The following is an 18879-nucleotide window of genomic DNA, read 5'->3' on the forward strand; positions in this document are numbered from 1 at the left end:
TGAAACAGCTGTGCTGGAGACTCATGACACTTTTATGCCCAGGAATCTCCTGGTCTGTGGGCAGTAAAAATTTGTTTGGAAATGTGGTTATCACTCACCTTCTGCATTCTTGCTGGGAACTGCACTCCAGAGCTGTTCCTATTTGGCCATCTTCAGGTGGAATCAAGGCTTGACTTTTAAGACCACATTCTCTCACGTCACAAAATTTAAGCATTTTCTTCATAAAGGCAACTTTAAGAAAAAGAATAGTCTAGCCACATTGACCAATGTTCATTATAGAGGCATAGCTTGTTAGATACCAGGCCTCAATAACCAGAATGTATCAGACAACATTCAGAAGTACATTCTGGTTATTGGGGACAGGTATCTAATAAACTATGCCTTTTTAATGAACATGGGTCATTATAATGTGCTGGTACATATCCTTTTCAGACTGATCTTTGTCTCAAAGCATATCTCTTCCATTAAGAAACATATAGATTCCTCATGTGTCTGCTTCCAACTTAAATGTATTCTGGGACTTAAATGTATTCTTTCCACCTACTATCTAGCATTCATGCTCAGACATTGCTGGTGTTAATTGCTCTAAAGCCTCATCTGCATAACATGTAGAATAGAAAATTGGTTAACATGTCTTTGCTCTTGAATCAGTCTGAATTAAAGGAGGAAATATCTGATCGAATATGTTATGTTTGTAATTTCAAATTGCTAAGTGACAACCAATTGAGCATTACTGGATTCATTCTGATTTTATTATTAATCAAAAGCACAGTATATATTTTTAAATTGTATTTCCACCCTTGTGGTGAATTTTTTAGACTGTTGAAATTGATCAGTGCATAGTTAGTATGCCTCAGTTGTAAGTCTAGTTATATGCATAGCTGGGCTAGAAAGAGCAGAGACTTGAGGAAGCCTGTGTGATATCATAAATAACCATTTGAGATTCAAACATTGTTTAACACATTGCTGGAAGTAGCTTTTGGGATTGGCTTCTTCACTAATCCTGTGCCATTGAACCATAGACAGTCTGAAACCAACCTTGACTGGTATGTTCTAGCAAAACAGAAGGTCAAAGCATTGAACTTCTGAGTAAGTCTGGTAGGATGCAAATACAACAGTTTTGGAAAAGTGAACATGATAGTATTTTCAAAAGAACATCTGAGAGGGCAGACAGATACTCATTGGGCTCAATGTATATGCTTTTTATATTATATGTTTTTAAAAAATTTATGGCTCATTATTGGCTAATGAAGAAGTAGATTCAGAGAGGGCTAAGGGTTAAGTGAGAGCTGGTTCTACCAGTGCAAAAGTAGGATAAGTATTCTATTAGTTTCATGCTCTTTTCAACCATATTTATGATGTTTATGGACACATATCACTAAGAGATATATGGAGCTTCCAATAATTACTACTGTTGTATGATCAAATTGAATGGTTTCGGGCAACAGTTTTTGTGTGCCTTTCAGAGGTTCATAAAGTCAAAACTATTTTCACAGTAATACTGAGATCTTATTTTTTTGCTTTTTTTCAGTGTTGATATATGCAGTAGTGGTTAAATCTGTTGATGCTTTGCACGAATAAAGGCAGGCACCAAACTACCAGTGGTCATTGTACTCTTCACTGCCACTGCAGCTACAGGAAGAAAAATAGCACATGAAATAAATGCCAGATTCCCTTAAAAATTTTCTTGAAGCAATAAAAATATATTAATTTTTTAAAAACCTCTACCTATAACTCCCTGTCTTTTTTTTTTTTAAAAATACGTATTTTATTGCATTGTAGATTCTGGGGTACATGTGAAGAACATGCAAGATTGTTGCATAGGTACATACATGGCAATGTGGTTTGCTGCCTTCCTCCATATCACCTACATCTGGCATTTCTCCCCATGTTATCCCTCCCCAACTCCCCACCCCCTGCTGTCCCTCCCCTAGTTCCCCCCCCACCACAGAGCTCAGTGTGTGATGCTCCCCTCCCTGTGTCCATGCGTTCTCATTGCTCAACACCTGCCTATGAGTGAGAACATGCAGTGTTTGATTTCCTGTTCTTGTGTCAGTTTGCTGAGAATGATGGTTTCCAGGTTCATCCATGTCCCTACAAAGGACACGAACTCATCATTTTTTATGGCTGCACAGTATTCCATGGTGCATATGTGCCACATTTTCCCTGTCCAGTCTATCATCCATGGGCATTTGGGTTGGTTCCAAGCCTTTGCTATTGTAAACAGTGCTGCAATGAACATTCGTGTGCATGTGTCTTTATAATAGAATGATTTATAATCCTTTGGATATATACCCAGTAATGGGATTGCTGGGTCAAATGGAATTTCTATTTCTAGGTCCTTTAGGAAGCGCCAAACTGTCTTCCACAATGGTTGAACTAATTTACACTCCCACCAACAGTGTAAAAGTGTTCCTATTTCTCCACATCCTCTCCAGCATCTGTTGTCTCCAGATTTTTTAATGATCGCCATTCTGACGTGAAGTGGTATCTCAATGTAGTTTTGATTTGCATTTCTCTAATTATCAGTGATGATGAGCATTTTTTCATATGTTTGTTGGCCTCATGTATGTCTTCTTTTGTAAAGTGTCTGTTCATATCCTTCTTCCACTTTTGAATGGGCTTGTTTGTTTTTTTCTTGTAAATCTGTTTTAGTTCTTTGTAGATTCTGGATATTAGCCCTTTGTCAGATGGGTAGATCACAAAAATTTTTTCCCATTCTGTTGGTTGCCGATTCACTCTAATGACTTGTTTCTTTTGTTGTGCAGAAGCTCTGGAGTTTGATTAGGTCCCATTTGTCTATTTTGGCTTTTGTTGCCAATGCTTTTGGTGTTTTGGTCATAAAGTCCTTGCCTATGCCTATGTCCTGAATGGTTTTGCCTAGATTTTCTTCTAGGGTTTTTATGGTGTTAGGTCTTATGTTTAAGTCATCTTTAATCCATCTAGAGTTAATTTTAGTGTAAAGTGTCAGGAAGGGGTCCAGTTTCTGCTTTCTGCACACTGCTAGCCAGTTTTCCCAACACCATTTATTAAACAGGGACTCTTTTCCCCATTGCTTGTTTTTGTCAAGTTTGTTAAAGATCAGATGGTTGTAGATGTGTGGCATTGCCTCTGAGGCCTCTGTTCTGTTCCATTGGTCTGTATCTCTGTTTTGGTACCAGTACCATGCTGTTTTGATTACTCTAGACTTGTAGTATAGTTTGAAGTCACCTGTCTTTTTAATATCCTGTGTGTGACAAAATGAGAATGTATAAAGCATATCAACTATACCCCACAGTGCAATGGTCCTCTTGAGAAAACCACTCATGTAATTGTTTGAATTGTGAGCTGAACTAGCTGCTTTTTTCGTTAAATGCCATTTTAACTTGAAAGAACAATTCCACTTCTCTTATTTGTTTGTAAAGTGTAGCAAAATCCTTTAAAAGATGTAATTTATATTAACATATGATATGTTATTTTTATATGAATATAATACATATTTGTTTTTTAAATTCTTGGCTTAAATTCTTCACTTAATATGGTAAATAACTACAAATGAATACTCTTAGTGGGTCCTCAGTAATTTTTAAGAGTGTCAAAGAATTCTGAAATCAAAAGTTTGAAGTCCATTGCTCTAGGTTATCTTTTCTGAAATAAACTCCCTTTTGTCTATAGAGGATGTAGTAACTTCAAAGGTTTTACATTTCTGTGATTCTTAGATTCTGTGATTTTAAGATTTCTACAAAAGAGTGGGTACAGAGAAACAGAACTTTTAGTAGTTAGCCATCTGCATTCTGTTTCAATGGGTGAGCTGAGTGGAGCTGGTATGCATTCTTTGATTTATTTCAACTAACATTTATAGAGTACCTACATTGTACAAAGTATGATGCTGGTTGCTGTAGAGAATACCCAGTGAATCATACTTAGAGGCATTAAGTTGTAATCTTCATGAAAGCAAGAACTTTGTCTTTTGTAGCAGGGGGAAGCATCGTGGTAAGCAAGAGGATGTCTTTTGAAATCCACACGAGTCACTAGTTTTATCTCCTTAGGCAGGTTGCTATCCTCTGTGAACTTTTTTCTTCAATTGTAAGATGGGGAAAATACATACCATTCTGGATTATTTTGATGATTATTAACTTTTAATGTAAAGTGCTTTAGCAGTGTTCTGAAACATTTTAGCCAGCTTATATAAGGGCTTGATTTTATAGCTATTTGCTAACCCAAGGAGCACAGAAATGTAGATTGGAAAATTCTATACATATATGTAAAAGTAATTTTTAAGAAAAGTTTAATTCATAAAAGCAAAATTGATATTTAGTGACCAGAAAATAGTTAGGCTGTCAAAATTAATTTATTTTTTAAAAGAGAACTTATTTTTATAAAAAAGTATAAGTTAGAATAGCTATTAGATTTGTTTGCTATATTAGGTTCTGTTAACTATAACCAACACTGATTTTTAATATAGTCATTTAGCTTATCTTTACTTATTTTTATCATTTTACTGAAAAAATCTATATTATAGAAAAAATAAAATTAATAGAAATTCTATATTAATAATAAAAGTAATACATATTGAGTTAAGCACAAAAAGGTTTTCAGTGATACTATTCTTTCAGATGTAAATGAACACGTTTTAGCTTATTTCTAATTCTATTTTAGAGATTTAGTTCCAAGTAGTGGTGTTTTACTTCACTGAAGAAAATAATTTAAAAATTTCATTATAGTAAGGTTTTTTCATTGCTATGTTTAATTTATTGCTTAATAGAAATTCATTCTATAAATCAGAATTTCATAAAATGCAAAAAAATTTGTTTTAGTCTGAGTGTTCTTTTTAAGTCTTTACAGGAAAGTGGATGTGTCTTTGACAGAGACTATTTTAATGTATCTCTGCTCGTGCAAATTATAGAACATGAATTTTCTTTCTCCAAAAATAGATTGTTGCTTGCCTGGTGACTCCAGTCTTTCTGTGGCATAGTGATGTTTGGCTTCTGGTTCTTATTGAGAGGTGCAGTATACAGATTTTAATACAGAGGCAGAGACACGAGGGAGCCTATGCCCATTGTTAGACTTCTATAATGCAGACTATTTTTATATTTGTCATTGTTCATCAACTGCTTTGCAAGTCGCATATGCATGCTTACTAATTTAACAGGCACCTGTTGTCATGGCAGCATAGAACAAGAATGAAATCCATTATTTCATGTGGCAAGAGTTCCCAAGTGATATGGGTGCTGGCGATGGTGGAGCGGGGGGAATACTGTGGGCTTTTGCTTTGTATGGCTCTCCAAGTAAGAGGCTGTGTCTATATTAACAAGTGCCATGGGGATTGTGAAATTTGTCTGAAGTTGCATTCTCTACAATCTAGTGTCCCTTTGTACACTCACTAGATTACATGGGGCCAACTCTAGTTCCATTGATAATATGGCAACCATACAATGGTTTACATCAAGATAAATTCATGTAGAGGAATCTTCCAATGTAAGTTATTAGCTGATATGTTTTTGTATCTGTCTGTCTGAAGAGGTACTGATAATGAAAACAATTGTCACTGTCTTTTTGCCTTTTCAAAATAATTAAAACAATTATTGCAAATAGAACTTTTTTCTAAATGAGATATCCCATGAGATAAATTGGCTTGAAAGGAATCTTCCAGAAAACTACTAATTATAGAAAAGAATTTCTTTTGGTTGTTTCTATCAACCTGCCTAGTATGTATTTATTGAATGCCTAGTACATGGCATTATGGCAGACCCTCTGTGAGATATGAGAATTCATTATCCATGGTTAGTTAATTTAAACCCACGAAAGAAGCTAACCAAAAGCACGTAACAAATACAGGCAATTCCATTGTTTGGCCTGTTCAATTTTTTTTTTGTACTTTATTCAGTGGATGCTACATTAAAAAAAAAAAAAACCCATATCTTGATAAGCCACCATCATTTTGTTTATTTGACTCTTTGTAATACAAGACAGTGCTTTGGAAGAGCATTGTAAATAGCCAAATACAAAGTGGGTACCAACTTTCAGCAGGGTTCAATAACAAACATTTATTGAGTGCCTACTATGTGCTAGGCATTGGGTGAATCACTATGGTGAATTGTTAAATTCCACTAATTACATGTCTTGTTGCATATTTATACCTTCTCTCTGATAATGCATTTTTCTTTCTAAAGATGCAGTTTTTAAATGCTAAAAACAAATCATTTGAAAGGAGATGGTAAGGAGCTTAAGACACTGATTTACCAAACCAGAAACACACAAACACCTACATACACACCTGCAGAATATACCCTCACTTAGAATCTTAAAGAGGTGGAAAACAGAGGTGGAAAAACAGAGGTTTACCTAATTTAACTAACAGGATTGAATGATAATAACATTTGGGTAATGTGAATTTCCGACCTGTTGGTAAGAACATCCTCATTTTACCCTCTCTAGCTGTCAAGTACATTCTGCCTGTGTTCCTTTGGTTTTCATTTCTTTAATGTCTTCACCTGATGCCCTACTTGCCTTTGACCTTTCTTCCAGCTCTGCATGAGAAAATACTAATAAAACTTGCAGACACATAAAACATTTTTAGCTTTTTTTTTTTTTTTTTTTTTTTTACTGTACTTTAGATTCTGGGGTACATGTGCAGATCATGCAAGATTGTTGCATAGGTACATTCATGGCAAGGTGGTTGTTGCCTCCATCTCCCCATCACCTATACCTGACATTTCTCCCCATGTTATCCCTCCCCACCCTTCCTCCCACTCTCCCTCCCCTAGCCCCCACGAATGGACCCCAGCATGTGATGCTCCCCTCTGTGTCCATGTGTTCTCATTGTTCATCACCCACCTATGAGTCAGAACATGCGGTGTTTGATTTTCTGTTCTTGTGTCAGTTTGCTGAGAATGATGGTTTCCAGGTTCATTCATGTCCCTACAAAGGACACAAACTCATCATTTTTTATGCTGCATAGTATTCCATGGTGGATATGTGCTACATTTTCTTTGTCCAGTCTATTACTGATGGGCATTTGGGTTGGTTCCAGGTCTTTGCTATTGTAAACAGTGCCACGATAAACATATGTGTGCTTGTATCTTCATAATAGAATGATTTATAGTCCTTTGGGTATATACCCAGTAATGGGATTGCTGGGTCAAATGGAATTTCTATTTCTAGACCCTTGAAGAATTGCCACACTGTCTTCCACAATGGTTAAACTAATTTACACTCCCACCAACAGTGTAAAAGTGTTCCTATTTCTCCACATCCTCTTCAGCATCTGTTGTCTCTAGATTTACAAATAAGCATTCAGAAACTTTAATAATAATTTTATAGAGTAATTTGTCTGCTGAGTCTAACAAGATATTTATCTGATATTTTCCATTTTAAAAATTTTATTTCTCTAATAATTAATCATTATTTATTTATTTAACAAAACAATAGTCCACATAGTGAAGCGCTGACCAAATGCGCTCATTGTGTCTCTAAAGACGTCTTTGGATTTCTTACCTTCATGCCTTCGCCTGGTTTTTAGCTAACACTGCCTGGTACTTAAAATTTAACTGTAATGCCCTCTCCTTCATGAGTTTTTCTCTGAAATCCTACTGAAGTTCTTTGTATTTCTGATGAAACCCTTATAACCAATATTTTAAATTCAGTATCATTTAACATCCTACACAAATGCCTTTCCTTTTTTGTAGTATCACTTTGGAGACTATACCTGAGAGATACATTCAGGTTGGTTAAGAACATGGACTTTAAAGCCTTAGATATCTGGGCTGGAATCCTGAGTTCTGTCATCTAAGAGTTGAGGGGCCTTGAGAAAGTCAGCTAGCCCTTTTTTGCCTCAGTTTCCTCATTTATCAAATGAGACTATTGGTATCACCTATATCTTAAAGTTACTATGAGGATTAAATGAAATAATACATGTGAAGCATTAAGTATATAGTTCCTGTCACATACTAAACACTCAATATATGACTGCTCTTAATATTTTTCATTGTTAATATTAGCAGCATTACATATATAAATAAAATAAAAATATAGTACTTTTTATTGCCTTCATCCAAACATTGCCAAAAATTAGTTATTTATTCATATTGTTTTGAGGTAAAAGATGTGAAGAGATTGACACAATTTTTTGATAGACCAATTTTTGAAGACATAGCTGGCATGCGTAGTGTGAATAAGGATGGAACATCTTTGGGTTTCTGCAGATTTCTAATGGGTTTGGGGAACCAGGACAGTGCAGCAGTGGCACCCTTGTTTAGGTGCTGTAAGCATAATCTGAATCACTCACAGATACTTTTTTTTTTCCTGCAGGCAAAATTAACACTACCAAAGGAAAACTGGATTAAAAAAAATTTAGAAGAAAGAAATATATCTAAAAATATCCCATCACCACCAACAAAAAATTTGGCTGGAACACCTGGGTTTTTCTGAGTATAATTTTAGTTAGGTAAACATTGAGAAGATGTATTTTCCTAAGAAAGAAAAGAGTCATTTTATGGAAAATGGTGGTTGGCAGTAATTTTAAGATGCAGAAGATCAGTTTTGCAGAAAGATATTCCTGTTTTAAAGAATGAGAAGATGTGAATTTGAACAAGCAGCAGTAATGAGGACTAACACTCACCATTGCTTAGCTGACAAAAATTTATCCCCAAATAGCCTTCTTTGTAGGATAATTACCTACACAAACACATAGATGTACACTACAGTGCTTAATCATGCAGTAGTTAAGTGATTGTTTTAATGTGTGCACTAAACAAGTATATTAAAACCATATTATGGATTCATAGCTATGCAGGATATGCTTTATTAGGCTTTAAAAATAGATAAGCTATCCTAAAAGTAAGCATAAATATACTCAATATATAACGAAATTAACTGCCCAACAAAATGGCACTGAATTTAAGGGAGTAGATTATGTTTTTGTGGTCAAGTTATTTTTGGTATATTGAATGAGAATTCAAAAGGAAGGCTATAAACAAAATTCCGAGAAGAGCTAGAGAACATGAATTAAGAGGTACATAAGCCCTTGCTAGACAAGGGCAATAATACAAAGACTTAATTTACTATACTTGGAGGATAAGGAAAACAAAGTGAAATCTAAATTATTTGAGACATTACAAGCTTATTTTCCATCTAAGGTGTACACACAGTGTTTGTGCATGCACACACACACACTATATATATAACACACACACACATATGCCCACCAAGTATATATACACATATATGTATACATATATGTATATATATGTGCTATATGTATGCGTGTATATATATAGCACACACACACTATATATATATACACACACACACATATATATGTCCACCAAGTATATATATATACACACACACACACATATGTGTGTGTATGTGCATGTATATACTTGGTGGGCATATGTATATATATATACACACAGTGTGTATATATATGTGTGTGTATATATGTGTGTGTGTATGTGTGTGTGTATATGTGTCCATCAAGTACATATATAGATCTGGAAAAAATGAGTGGCAACATTTTCTCGAAAACAAGTTGGGCTGAACACACACACCTGTTTTCAATAATAATGTCTTTTAGATCTGAATGGCACAACAGTCTGTCAGGGAAGTGATGAAGTCATCACAGACTGTTGAGTGATTCAAAATTAGATCAGATGAAGCACTTCAAAAGTACACTGTAGCAAACAATCTAAAGTTGGTAAGGCAATAAAAAGATGACCTAAATCAATCTTTTCCACCTTTAACTTTTAATGCTTTCATGTAGCTTAAAAATAGAAAATACATAATGTTTACAGAAGTACTGAAAGGGCCTTATCTCTAAAGAGCTTATTACTTAACTTAAATATATGATACTCATGGCTTTGTTATAGAAACACTACAAATGTAGTTATGTATCTTAGTCCTTCCCCACTACTATGAAATCCACAATGATGGGAGAACTTAGGGTTTGAAGAAGTATTTAAGAAATGTTTGGTAGAGTTTTCTTTAAGAATTAAATTCGAAACACATGTGTCCAGTATAATAGACTTTGATATTGTAGTCAAATTTAAATAAGATATAGGGTTTTTTCATTTTTCATGTCAATATGACTAGATAAAACGATGATGATACAAATGGTATACAGATTATTTGAGAATCATTAGCTAATCTGTATTTTAAAAAAGAGGTGATTGGATGGGAAGCAGCTTTTAGAAAAGTTATTTTTCATGTTCTGTCTCACCTTAACTTAAATAATTGGCAATCAGGTGAGTCTCTTTTATATAATTTGATTTCTTTTATAGTCAAAGTCAGTGAAGGTACTGCATAAAATGACTGAAATTGAGAAGAAAGGGCTCAATACATTTTTATAAAAGTTTCTAATTTGTGCTTTTTTCATTTCATGTGCTATTCTAACCTATAGTGATTTGCTTGGTGCGCTCTAGCTCACTTTGGGAAAACTTCTTATGCTCATGTCAAACAAATGCACATTAACAAGCAGTGGTTTAGAATTAAATCAGGTAACTTACTGTTCCCTGGAGTCAGCCTCTGTGACTTTTTGGATAAACTACAGATTAGACTTATGGTCCCATGGATCAGCAGGTTGGAACTAATCTTGACAGAACCCTCCTTTTCTGTGACTGTTTCTAGGCTAGCAGTGTACCCTTTGACTGGTGCGAATGCTTGGTTGCTCACTTGCCACCCATGTGACCAGATTTACATAAACTTTATAGAAAATTGGCTTATGCTAACTTCTCTTACAATCCTTGATCTCAAGCATGCTATTTGATACAAAGTCCATTTACATACAGAAAGCAAAGAATAAAGTCTTTTGTCCAGTTCTTGAAGCTTGCTGTGGTAGCTAAAAAAGACTAAATGACCATTTCAGTTTCCACTGGAAGTGGTAATGGTGGAGAGGTGCTGACCATGGGCAACATTTACCTTGGTGCCTAGCTCATGATAGGATACAGAAGGTGTTCAATAAGTGTTTGCTGGATGAATGAATAAATGATTATTCCAAAGTAGACTAAATTTTGGCACTGCTTTTTTGCATCCCTTTCTAAGCAGCTGGTCTCCTAGACAGCTCCATGGGAGCTGCAGAAACACGACAGGAGGAGAACAAGATGGGAATTTAATGCCAAAAGAATTAAAGTGGCAGTGTGTGCGTAGTCATCTTTTGATTCATTAGCACACAAACACACTTTGACTAGTTAGCCTTAAACCGTTCAATACAATGTACTGGGGGGACTATCGTGGAATTTTGGAGACAAACAAATCTATGTCTAAATCCTAACTTTGCTACTTCTTTACTAATATTCTACCCAGGGCAGGTTACTTAATGCCTCAGAGGCTGAGTTTTTCTTTATTTAAAATAGACAAATTACTCTTTGTCTTAGAAGCTTGTTTTGAGGTAAATAACTTCAGATAGTATGTAGGCGTGTCTCAGTAAGAGTCATGGTGATTTTCATTTTTTGGTGTCTTATAGATGCTTGGGTCAGGGCTGCAGGGTGTACACATATTTTCATAAATCTTTCTATCGGCTGTGTAAGGTAAAGAGTATCATTCCTGTTACTCGAGCATTTAAATTAAGAGTCAGTGATGAAAAGGAATCTACACAAGGTTGCAGAGCTAAGAAGTGTGAAAGCAGAGATTTGACTTAAATTTGCCTAATTTCTTTACCCAGGCTGTATTTTACCTGATTCATAAATATTATTTCTTTCCTTGCCCAAAGGAAATGGAATTAAACAATTCTTCTTTTTCTAAATAATCTGGTTACCCTCTTCTATAGGGTGGTATCCCAAACTCCCATAATAAACCTCAATAGGCCCATTTTGTTCATTCTGCTCACTTATTTAGAATCTAGCTGTGGCCTTCATTTACATAGTGCTTTTAGTTTTCATGATTGGATTGCACATCTCTTCAATAGATTTCTTCTATGTAATTTCAAGTTAGATTATTGTAATACTGAAGTCCAGGTAGACTAGGGGAAGCAATAAACTTTTTGTGGCAATGAAGTAACTCCAATTTTCCATAAACACCTGAGGGAGAAAACAAGACAGAACCTTCTAGATACATAGAAGTGCAACGGTGTTTCTTGTCTTCTGTATGGAGTCAGAGATTCTGCTGGCCATGTGTCTGTATGTGATGTCAGTGGGAACTTTGAATATTTAGGGTGGAGATGCCTAACTTGGATCATCTGACTTTGGATCTATTAACAGAAGCTGGAAATGCTTATAACCATGACTGAGTCAGAAGGATATGAACCTTGGACTTATTCTGACAGTTGTCTTTAATTAAAGGAGCCTGGCCCTCTTAGATTCTGGCAAGTCAGCTATTCAGAAAGCACTAGTCATTGAAAATCTTGTTACTTTCCCAAGTTTTGTTTTCACTCAGCATCTTGGTTTTGTTTGTGTTTTCCATTTACAGATTTATAATCGCTTAGATACAAATTGCTGTGGCTTCAGACCTCGCAAGGAAGATGCCTGTGTACAGAATGGACTGCGGCCAAAATGTGACGACCAAGGTTCTGCGGCTCTAGCACACATTATCCAGCGAAAGCATGACCCAAGGCATTTGGTTTTTATAGACAACAAGGGCTTCTTTGACAGGAGTGAAGATAACTTAAACTTCAAATTGTTAGAAGGCATTAAAGAGTAAGTTTTATAGCCATATCTGCAGAACATCACTTTTATATTAGATAAGTAGCAAGGTTCTGAGAAAACTCACATCTGATATCAGATCATTCTAACCCTTGAAAGTAGTTGTGAATGTGGAATCTGGAAATGGAGACCCAAGAAGGGAAACCAACTCAAGAAGAACAGAACCAGAGTGCATCCCTGACATCTCTATCTCCAGCCCATACCACCTACAAAGCTTATGCTACATTTCACATTCATTGTGAAAATCCATGTGGGTTATATTGGAAGAATGCAGGGACCTCTGGCGTAGGATTCGGCAGAGCAGGGATAAGCAGGTGGCAGAGGCTCCATTATTAGGCATAAGATAGGACATGGGAAGAACTAATAGACACGCAGATATTGACATGGCAGAATGTCCACATTCATAATAAGCTCAAGTGACTTTTATGGATGCAGTGGAAAATGACAGCCAATCTGGTAAGTAAGGCATAGTCTCAAAGGACAGCTGGCTGTTTAATTCAGCAGGAGGATTTTTCAGCATTTTGAAATCCTTCTAGTAGACAGAAATTAAGGGGAAAAGTATCTAACACCTGAGAGGGAGGGCTTCTGGAGGCTAGTTAGGGTTGACCAAGAATTCAGGGAAGATCTCAAAGATCTGGGGACATCTGGCAAGGCTCAGAAAGAATGCAGAGTGGAGAGGGAACCAAAGAAGGAGTTCTGCAATGCAGAAGTTAAAATACAGTGACTGCTCATGGCACACTTGGTTTGACATCTACTTGGAAATAAAGGAAATTAAAACACTTAGTAATGGCAAGAACCCAGCTATAAAGCGTGAGCTGTTCAACCCCAGCAATGGAAATTGTGGCTGGATTTCAAGCTCCACCTCGTAGTGGGCAGAGCCATCCTCCTCCATACTTCCCAACTTAGTCAGAAATCATATTGACTAAGAAACTGCCGTAGGGTGGAGACTTAAAAATAAAGGGTTCATTGGTTAAAATAGCTAACCAGGTTTGTGAAGCTAAGTGACTCTGGAAAGCTCATGAGCAAGTCTAAAATTGAGGTAGAACCCAGGTCTTCTAAATCCAAGTCCAGTTTTTTTTTTTTTTTTCTGTAATAACTGTGGTGTTCATGCTCTGTTATTATTACTCTTGTTAATATTCTGGAGCATATTTCAATCATTCTTCCTAAACACTATCACTTACACTGTGTGGATTTTATGTACTTTAGTATTAAAAGCAACACTGTTCTTGCGAGAGTTTTATCAGACCCAATTTTATAAGTTTTTGCCAGGTCCTGCCCTGTTGATACTTGCTTCTCGTATCTCTTTGTGGATTGAAGGCAGGATATGTGGTAGGTTCTCTCTTTTACGCTAAGGAAATATTATGTATGGGAAAATTTACTTTCCTAAGACATCACTCACTGAGTTCATATTACAGGGCCTTCTTAAATCCCTAAATTCCCTCTTAGAATTAAGAGTGCCTGAAGAATACAGTCCATCCATTTCATACATTCATGTAAACGTGAAGATCTTTATTTCTTCTTTCAAAGAAGATTTATTTAAATGCATTACGAGGAGTAATGGGTTTGAAGTTAAATCTTCTTTGAAAATATAATTCATACATTGAAAAGCAAAAATGAAGCCTTTTCTAATCCTAGATTTATGCGTTGAATATTCCTACTGTTATAGCAATGTAGTACAGAGACAGGTAATATTTTTGCTTTCCTTTATGAAACGGATTAGTCACTAAGGAGATCCAGTGGTTTTAACAATTTCATCTCATACATTCTGCCACAGCTAAATTAGTTGAAGCGCTGTAGAATTGACAATTCATGGATTATGAATACTACATAAAGCAAAAATGCTACTTAATACTGGAGACCCTAAAGTTTAGGGCCGAAACTATATAGTAATGTCTTCAGGGAACTCAGAGCTTCTTATAAACATTCTTTCATTCCACACTTAATCACATGCCTTAAGCATGTCCAGCACTGTGGTCTTTGTTTTTGCTGCAGCATCAGAACTGCTAGAGCACCTGATCCTTGGCTTTCAGGAACCCTGTGTGCCATCTCCATTGTGCTCCACTGGAATTTGGAAGAGGTGCTTATAAGGCCTAAAATTTCTGGCAAGGTGTACTCTTTAAACAAGTATATATGTTCTCACTACAGTTTTTTGAGGTATAACTGAGTTTATTAGAAATTTACTATTAAAATTATTTTTACTGTGTTTTGTCAGCATTTTAATGAAAGCTGGGAAATGTCAAATTGGGGATTTAGCAAAATATTACTTATGTTTTTTATTCAGAAATTTTGCTAAGTCCTTCAGATAGTGTATATGCTGGAATCCTGGCTTTCTACTTTCTAAATGAAGAAAAGCAAGCACAATGCACTCATTTAAGGCAATCCAGCAAAGACCCCTCTAAACTGGTCTTAGGTTTTCCAAAGAGACTTTCATTCTGGAACTAAAACTTTTCTCTGAAACTTGAGTTTTGCTAAATTTATTTGAAAACAACTTAATACTCCTGTTAAATAAAATGCTCCTAAATCTTCAGAGTTCCAGAAGTATGATATGACTCAAAGACAATTCTTTCTTTAATTTGATGTTTTTGAATGATTCTTCTCTCATTTTAGTATATATATTTGATTATTTCACATTTAAATTCAGTTGTGTAACTTCTACTCAGGCAGAGTACTTTATTGAAACTGTCACTATCAATTTTTCTCTCATATTTTCTTGCATAAAACCCCACCTTGATACTCCAGAGGATACCATTCTGCTTGAGAGATTAAAGAGGTTTCCACTGGTGAAATGAACCTAAGACTAAGAAAAGTATTTCTGCTGTCTAATAGAATCCTTTCCAATTCTGTGCCTCTGTTTGACTGTATAGAATGACATTAGGTAAGAATGTCTGTCATGTTCTGAATGGTATAGAATATTCAGTAGAATATTCAGTTCACTTGAAACACTTTCTTCTAGTTTATTATTATTTAGAGAAGTGTCATCTTGGCAGTGACAAAAATATTTTGGTTCTCAAAGATACCACTTGATAATGTGATTTATGACAGATTAATGAAAGGCAGAACAATTGGGTAAAGAGTACTATTGCCAAGCAATTACTAAGATTGAAATATCATTTTATCTTTTCAGATTTCCCGCTTCTGCAGTTTCTGTTTTGAAGAGCCAGCACTTACGGCAGAAACTCCTTCAGTCTCTGTTTCTTGATAAAGTGTATTGGGAAAGTCAAGGAGGTAGACAAGGAATTGAAAAGCTTATTGATGTGATAGAACAGAGAGCCAAAATTCTAATCACCTACATCAATGCGCATGGGGCCAAAGTATTACCTATGAATGAATGACAAAAGAATCTTCTGGCTAGGGTGTTAGTTATATTTATGCATTTTTGGTTTTGTTTTTAAATTGAGCACATCCACCTCAAGCCCATTTAGCAATGAGGCAGTGTAGATGATTACATAAAATAAATGACTTTAACCAAATAGCTGTAATGGGACTGAGCACTGTATGCAGACTTTAAAAGGTTTTGAAAAACATACTACTTGAGAAGTGTTTGTTTATATTTTTCTCTAACATCATGCTATGTGTGAGTCTGAACATCTGACAACAGAATAGTTTTAATTATTATTCTAGCTAAGTTTTCAAAACATTTGCCATGTTGTTTAATAGAAAAGTATAAACCAGCGGTACTGACTCCATTAATAAACTATATTTTATGCCATTTTGACTGTTCTGAACATATGCTAATGGGTGTGATTCTTGACATTCTTCTGTTACTGATTGTTAACATAGAGCAGTCTCTACCCTACTCTGAGGAAACTCTACATTGGAACACTGAGGCCCATGGCCTGTGAAAGCATCAGAGCTGACCATACATTTAAATAGAAATGCTGGTTTATTTACAAAATTACCAGTATATTTTCTATTGTGTCTATAAATAATCAGCCATTTAAATAACAATAATCACATTTTCCATTCCTTTTAAAAAATTTCTTTTGTTGCCAGTATGGAAATCATTCACATCTGACAGTTTATATATTAAAGAGTTTTGCTCTCTCTGTTTCAGTCCAATTTATGTCTAGTGGCCGAGAAATTAAATAATGCTAAAGTATGAAGTTACCTATCTGAAAATTTACTTAGAGAGTATCATTTTAAAATAGATGTCTCTTTAAAAATTCAGTTACTTTTACAAAACGTTGTATAATTTATATATTTATTAATAATAGTGGATTTCTTAAAATTTGTTCTATGTAATTATATTGAATTTGATTTAATGGTTACTGCCCAGATATTGAGAATTGGTCTAGATACTGAGTGTGTTTCAATATATTATCTGACTTATTTCAACATGTGTAATAGGAACAAAATAAGTTAAAACCTGCCTCTGATCAATTTTCCTCAATGAAGGCACATGATGGAACTAAAACAGTAAATTTGGACAATATTAAGCCTCAAGTCATCCTCTCCAAACTCCTTCTAACACTTTTTAAATTAGATTAGAAGACATGGACAAGTAGGTTCACGTGTTCCGTCTTTACGTCCTTTGCCAATACCGAAGATCATCACATATGGCAGTTATTCACACAGAGGTTTCAAATTCAGAATAGATTACATTATCTTCCTGCCCTTACACAATCCACTCCATATTTAAAAGTTCAATTTGTGACTTTGTCATTTCCTGAAAGTTTAAAAATACAATTTGAGAATGTTTTAATACATTCTATCCTGTCTTTTCTCAGTTTTGTCTATTATTGCTAAAATACACCAAATTTTCTTTGTTCTGGTTAATTCAATATCTGTGTGAAAGAGAACTATGAACAACATTACAATAGAGGCAAAATTTGAAAAAAAACTATAGATCTAATTGATACAAGTGTAGGGCAAAATGTCAAAATAATGTGTTAAGATTAAGAGAAGATGGACCAAGGAGAGAGAGATCATTTGATCATCTAATTACAGCTTTTCTAGGCTCACATTCATGTACTACTTTTAGTACCCTTGTGGGCTGTGCTTGCCTGTTGGACAACTGAGCTTTAGACTATCTTCCTCTTCAATTTTCCCTCCGTAGACCTGAGTGCCTCCCTCTGCTCCTAAAAATTTATAGTACTCCTCGGCATTTCTGAATCTCCACTTTTATTCACCTCACTGGGATTTTTAAGATCCTTTTCTTCTCTCATAATCATCCGCTTAATGAAAATCAGCCTAACAAAAGTTTGGAGACTGGAATTCTACTTCGACTGAACCACTGACTTGAAATAACTCTTTTGGCAAATTGCCTGACACCTTGTCTTACCAAGGTAGCATATTTGCATTTTTACTGCTTTAAAATTTTTTTTTACCATCTCGATTTAAATTTATCATATTGATGGCAGGACTAACAGGCTTTTTAGAAGCTGGCTTTAATGTTGGGTCTCAGCTACAATGCTGTTGGGCAGCCTGGTCCTCCCACATGAGGTTAAACTTCGTTTATCTGCCTCCAGTGATTCCAAAATGCTTATTAAATGAAAGGCCCAAGAACATGTTTCTTCTAGTCACTTTTGCATTTTAACAATTTTATTTTGTAATCAGTGAGTATTTAATGATGAATTATTTTTTAACTGATGAATAGCTGAAGGTCAGGCTTTTAATTCTAATAGGTAATGTTTTTCTTTTGTGTTATTGAAACAATGAGAATACTCTGTGCATTTCAAATGCACTCAGATTATGCTGTGCTTTCATTCACATAAGCACAATATGTGTTTTATGTATAGCTTCGTAACAAATTTAAAATATAATAATTTACTTTAGGAGACATGCAAAAGCTTATTCTTGTGTAACTTTCTTTAAGCTAATGAAATGAAAATAAATATGTATCTTAAAAATCTATAATAAAACATTAGAAATTAAAGATATATGCTTTTTATTTTGCAGATGAGTTCATTTGCTTTTGTAGATGTGTTTTTAAAAGTTAGGTATACAGGTATGTTTGCTACCTTTATCCATGAGAAAAGAAATAGAGTCAAGAATTCTGTTGGATTGTGTTTGTGTGTGCATATATTTGATATCATTATTATATTTATAATCTTAGGACTTGTAATCATAGCCTGTTTATTCTACTGTGCCATTAAATATACTTTACCTTATATATAATGAATTTAATACCTAGATGTAGATTTATTTACACACTGTCTTATGAAATTCTTATATTTAGATCAACATAGAACAAGGTAAGACACATTTAGAGCATTCATCTGAAAATTATATGGAAATGGATCATGAGTCAAATAGAGATGTTAAA

The 18879-nt window shown here is 34.9% G+C and overlaps 1 protein-coding gene across 6 annotated transcripts in view; it reads left to right on the forward strand.

Annotated features, from left to right (window-relative positions):
- The window catches only part of GASK1B (golgi associated kinase 1B), a 51845-nt gene extending 33334 nt beyond the window's left edge, over positions 1–18511 (forward strand). For all 6 annotated transcript variants that reach the window (XM_012448479.3, XM_012448482.3, XM_012448481.3 and 3 more), the window contains 2 exons: positions 12382–12608; positions 15739–18511. In XM_012448479.3, coding sequence (XP_012303902.2) covers positions 12382–12608; positions 15739–15946 — 435 coding nt within the window. In that variant the 3' untranslated portion in view covers positions 15947–18511. The remainder of the gene's footprint in view (positions 1–12381; positions 12609–15738) is intronic.
- Positions 18512–18879: the final 368 nt, after the last annotated feature.

This window comes from Aotus nancymaae, unplaced genomic scaffold, assembly GCF_030222135.1.
Source record: "Aotus nancymaae isolate 86718 unplaced genomic scaffold, 86718_ANA_hifiasm-v0.15.2.pri h1tg000033l, whole genome shotgun sequence".
NCBI lineage: Eukaryota > Metazoa > Chordata > Mammalia > Primates > Aotidae > Aotus > Aotus nancymaae.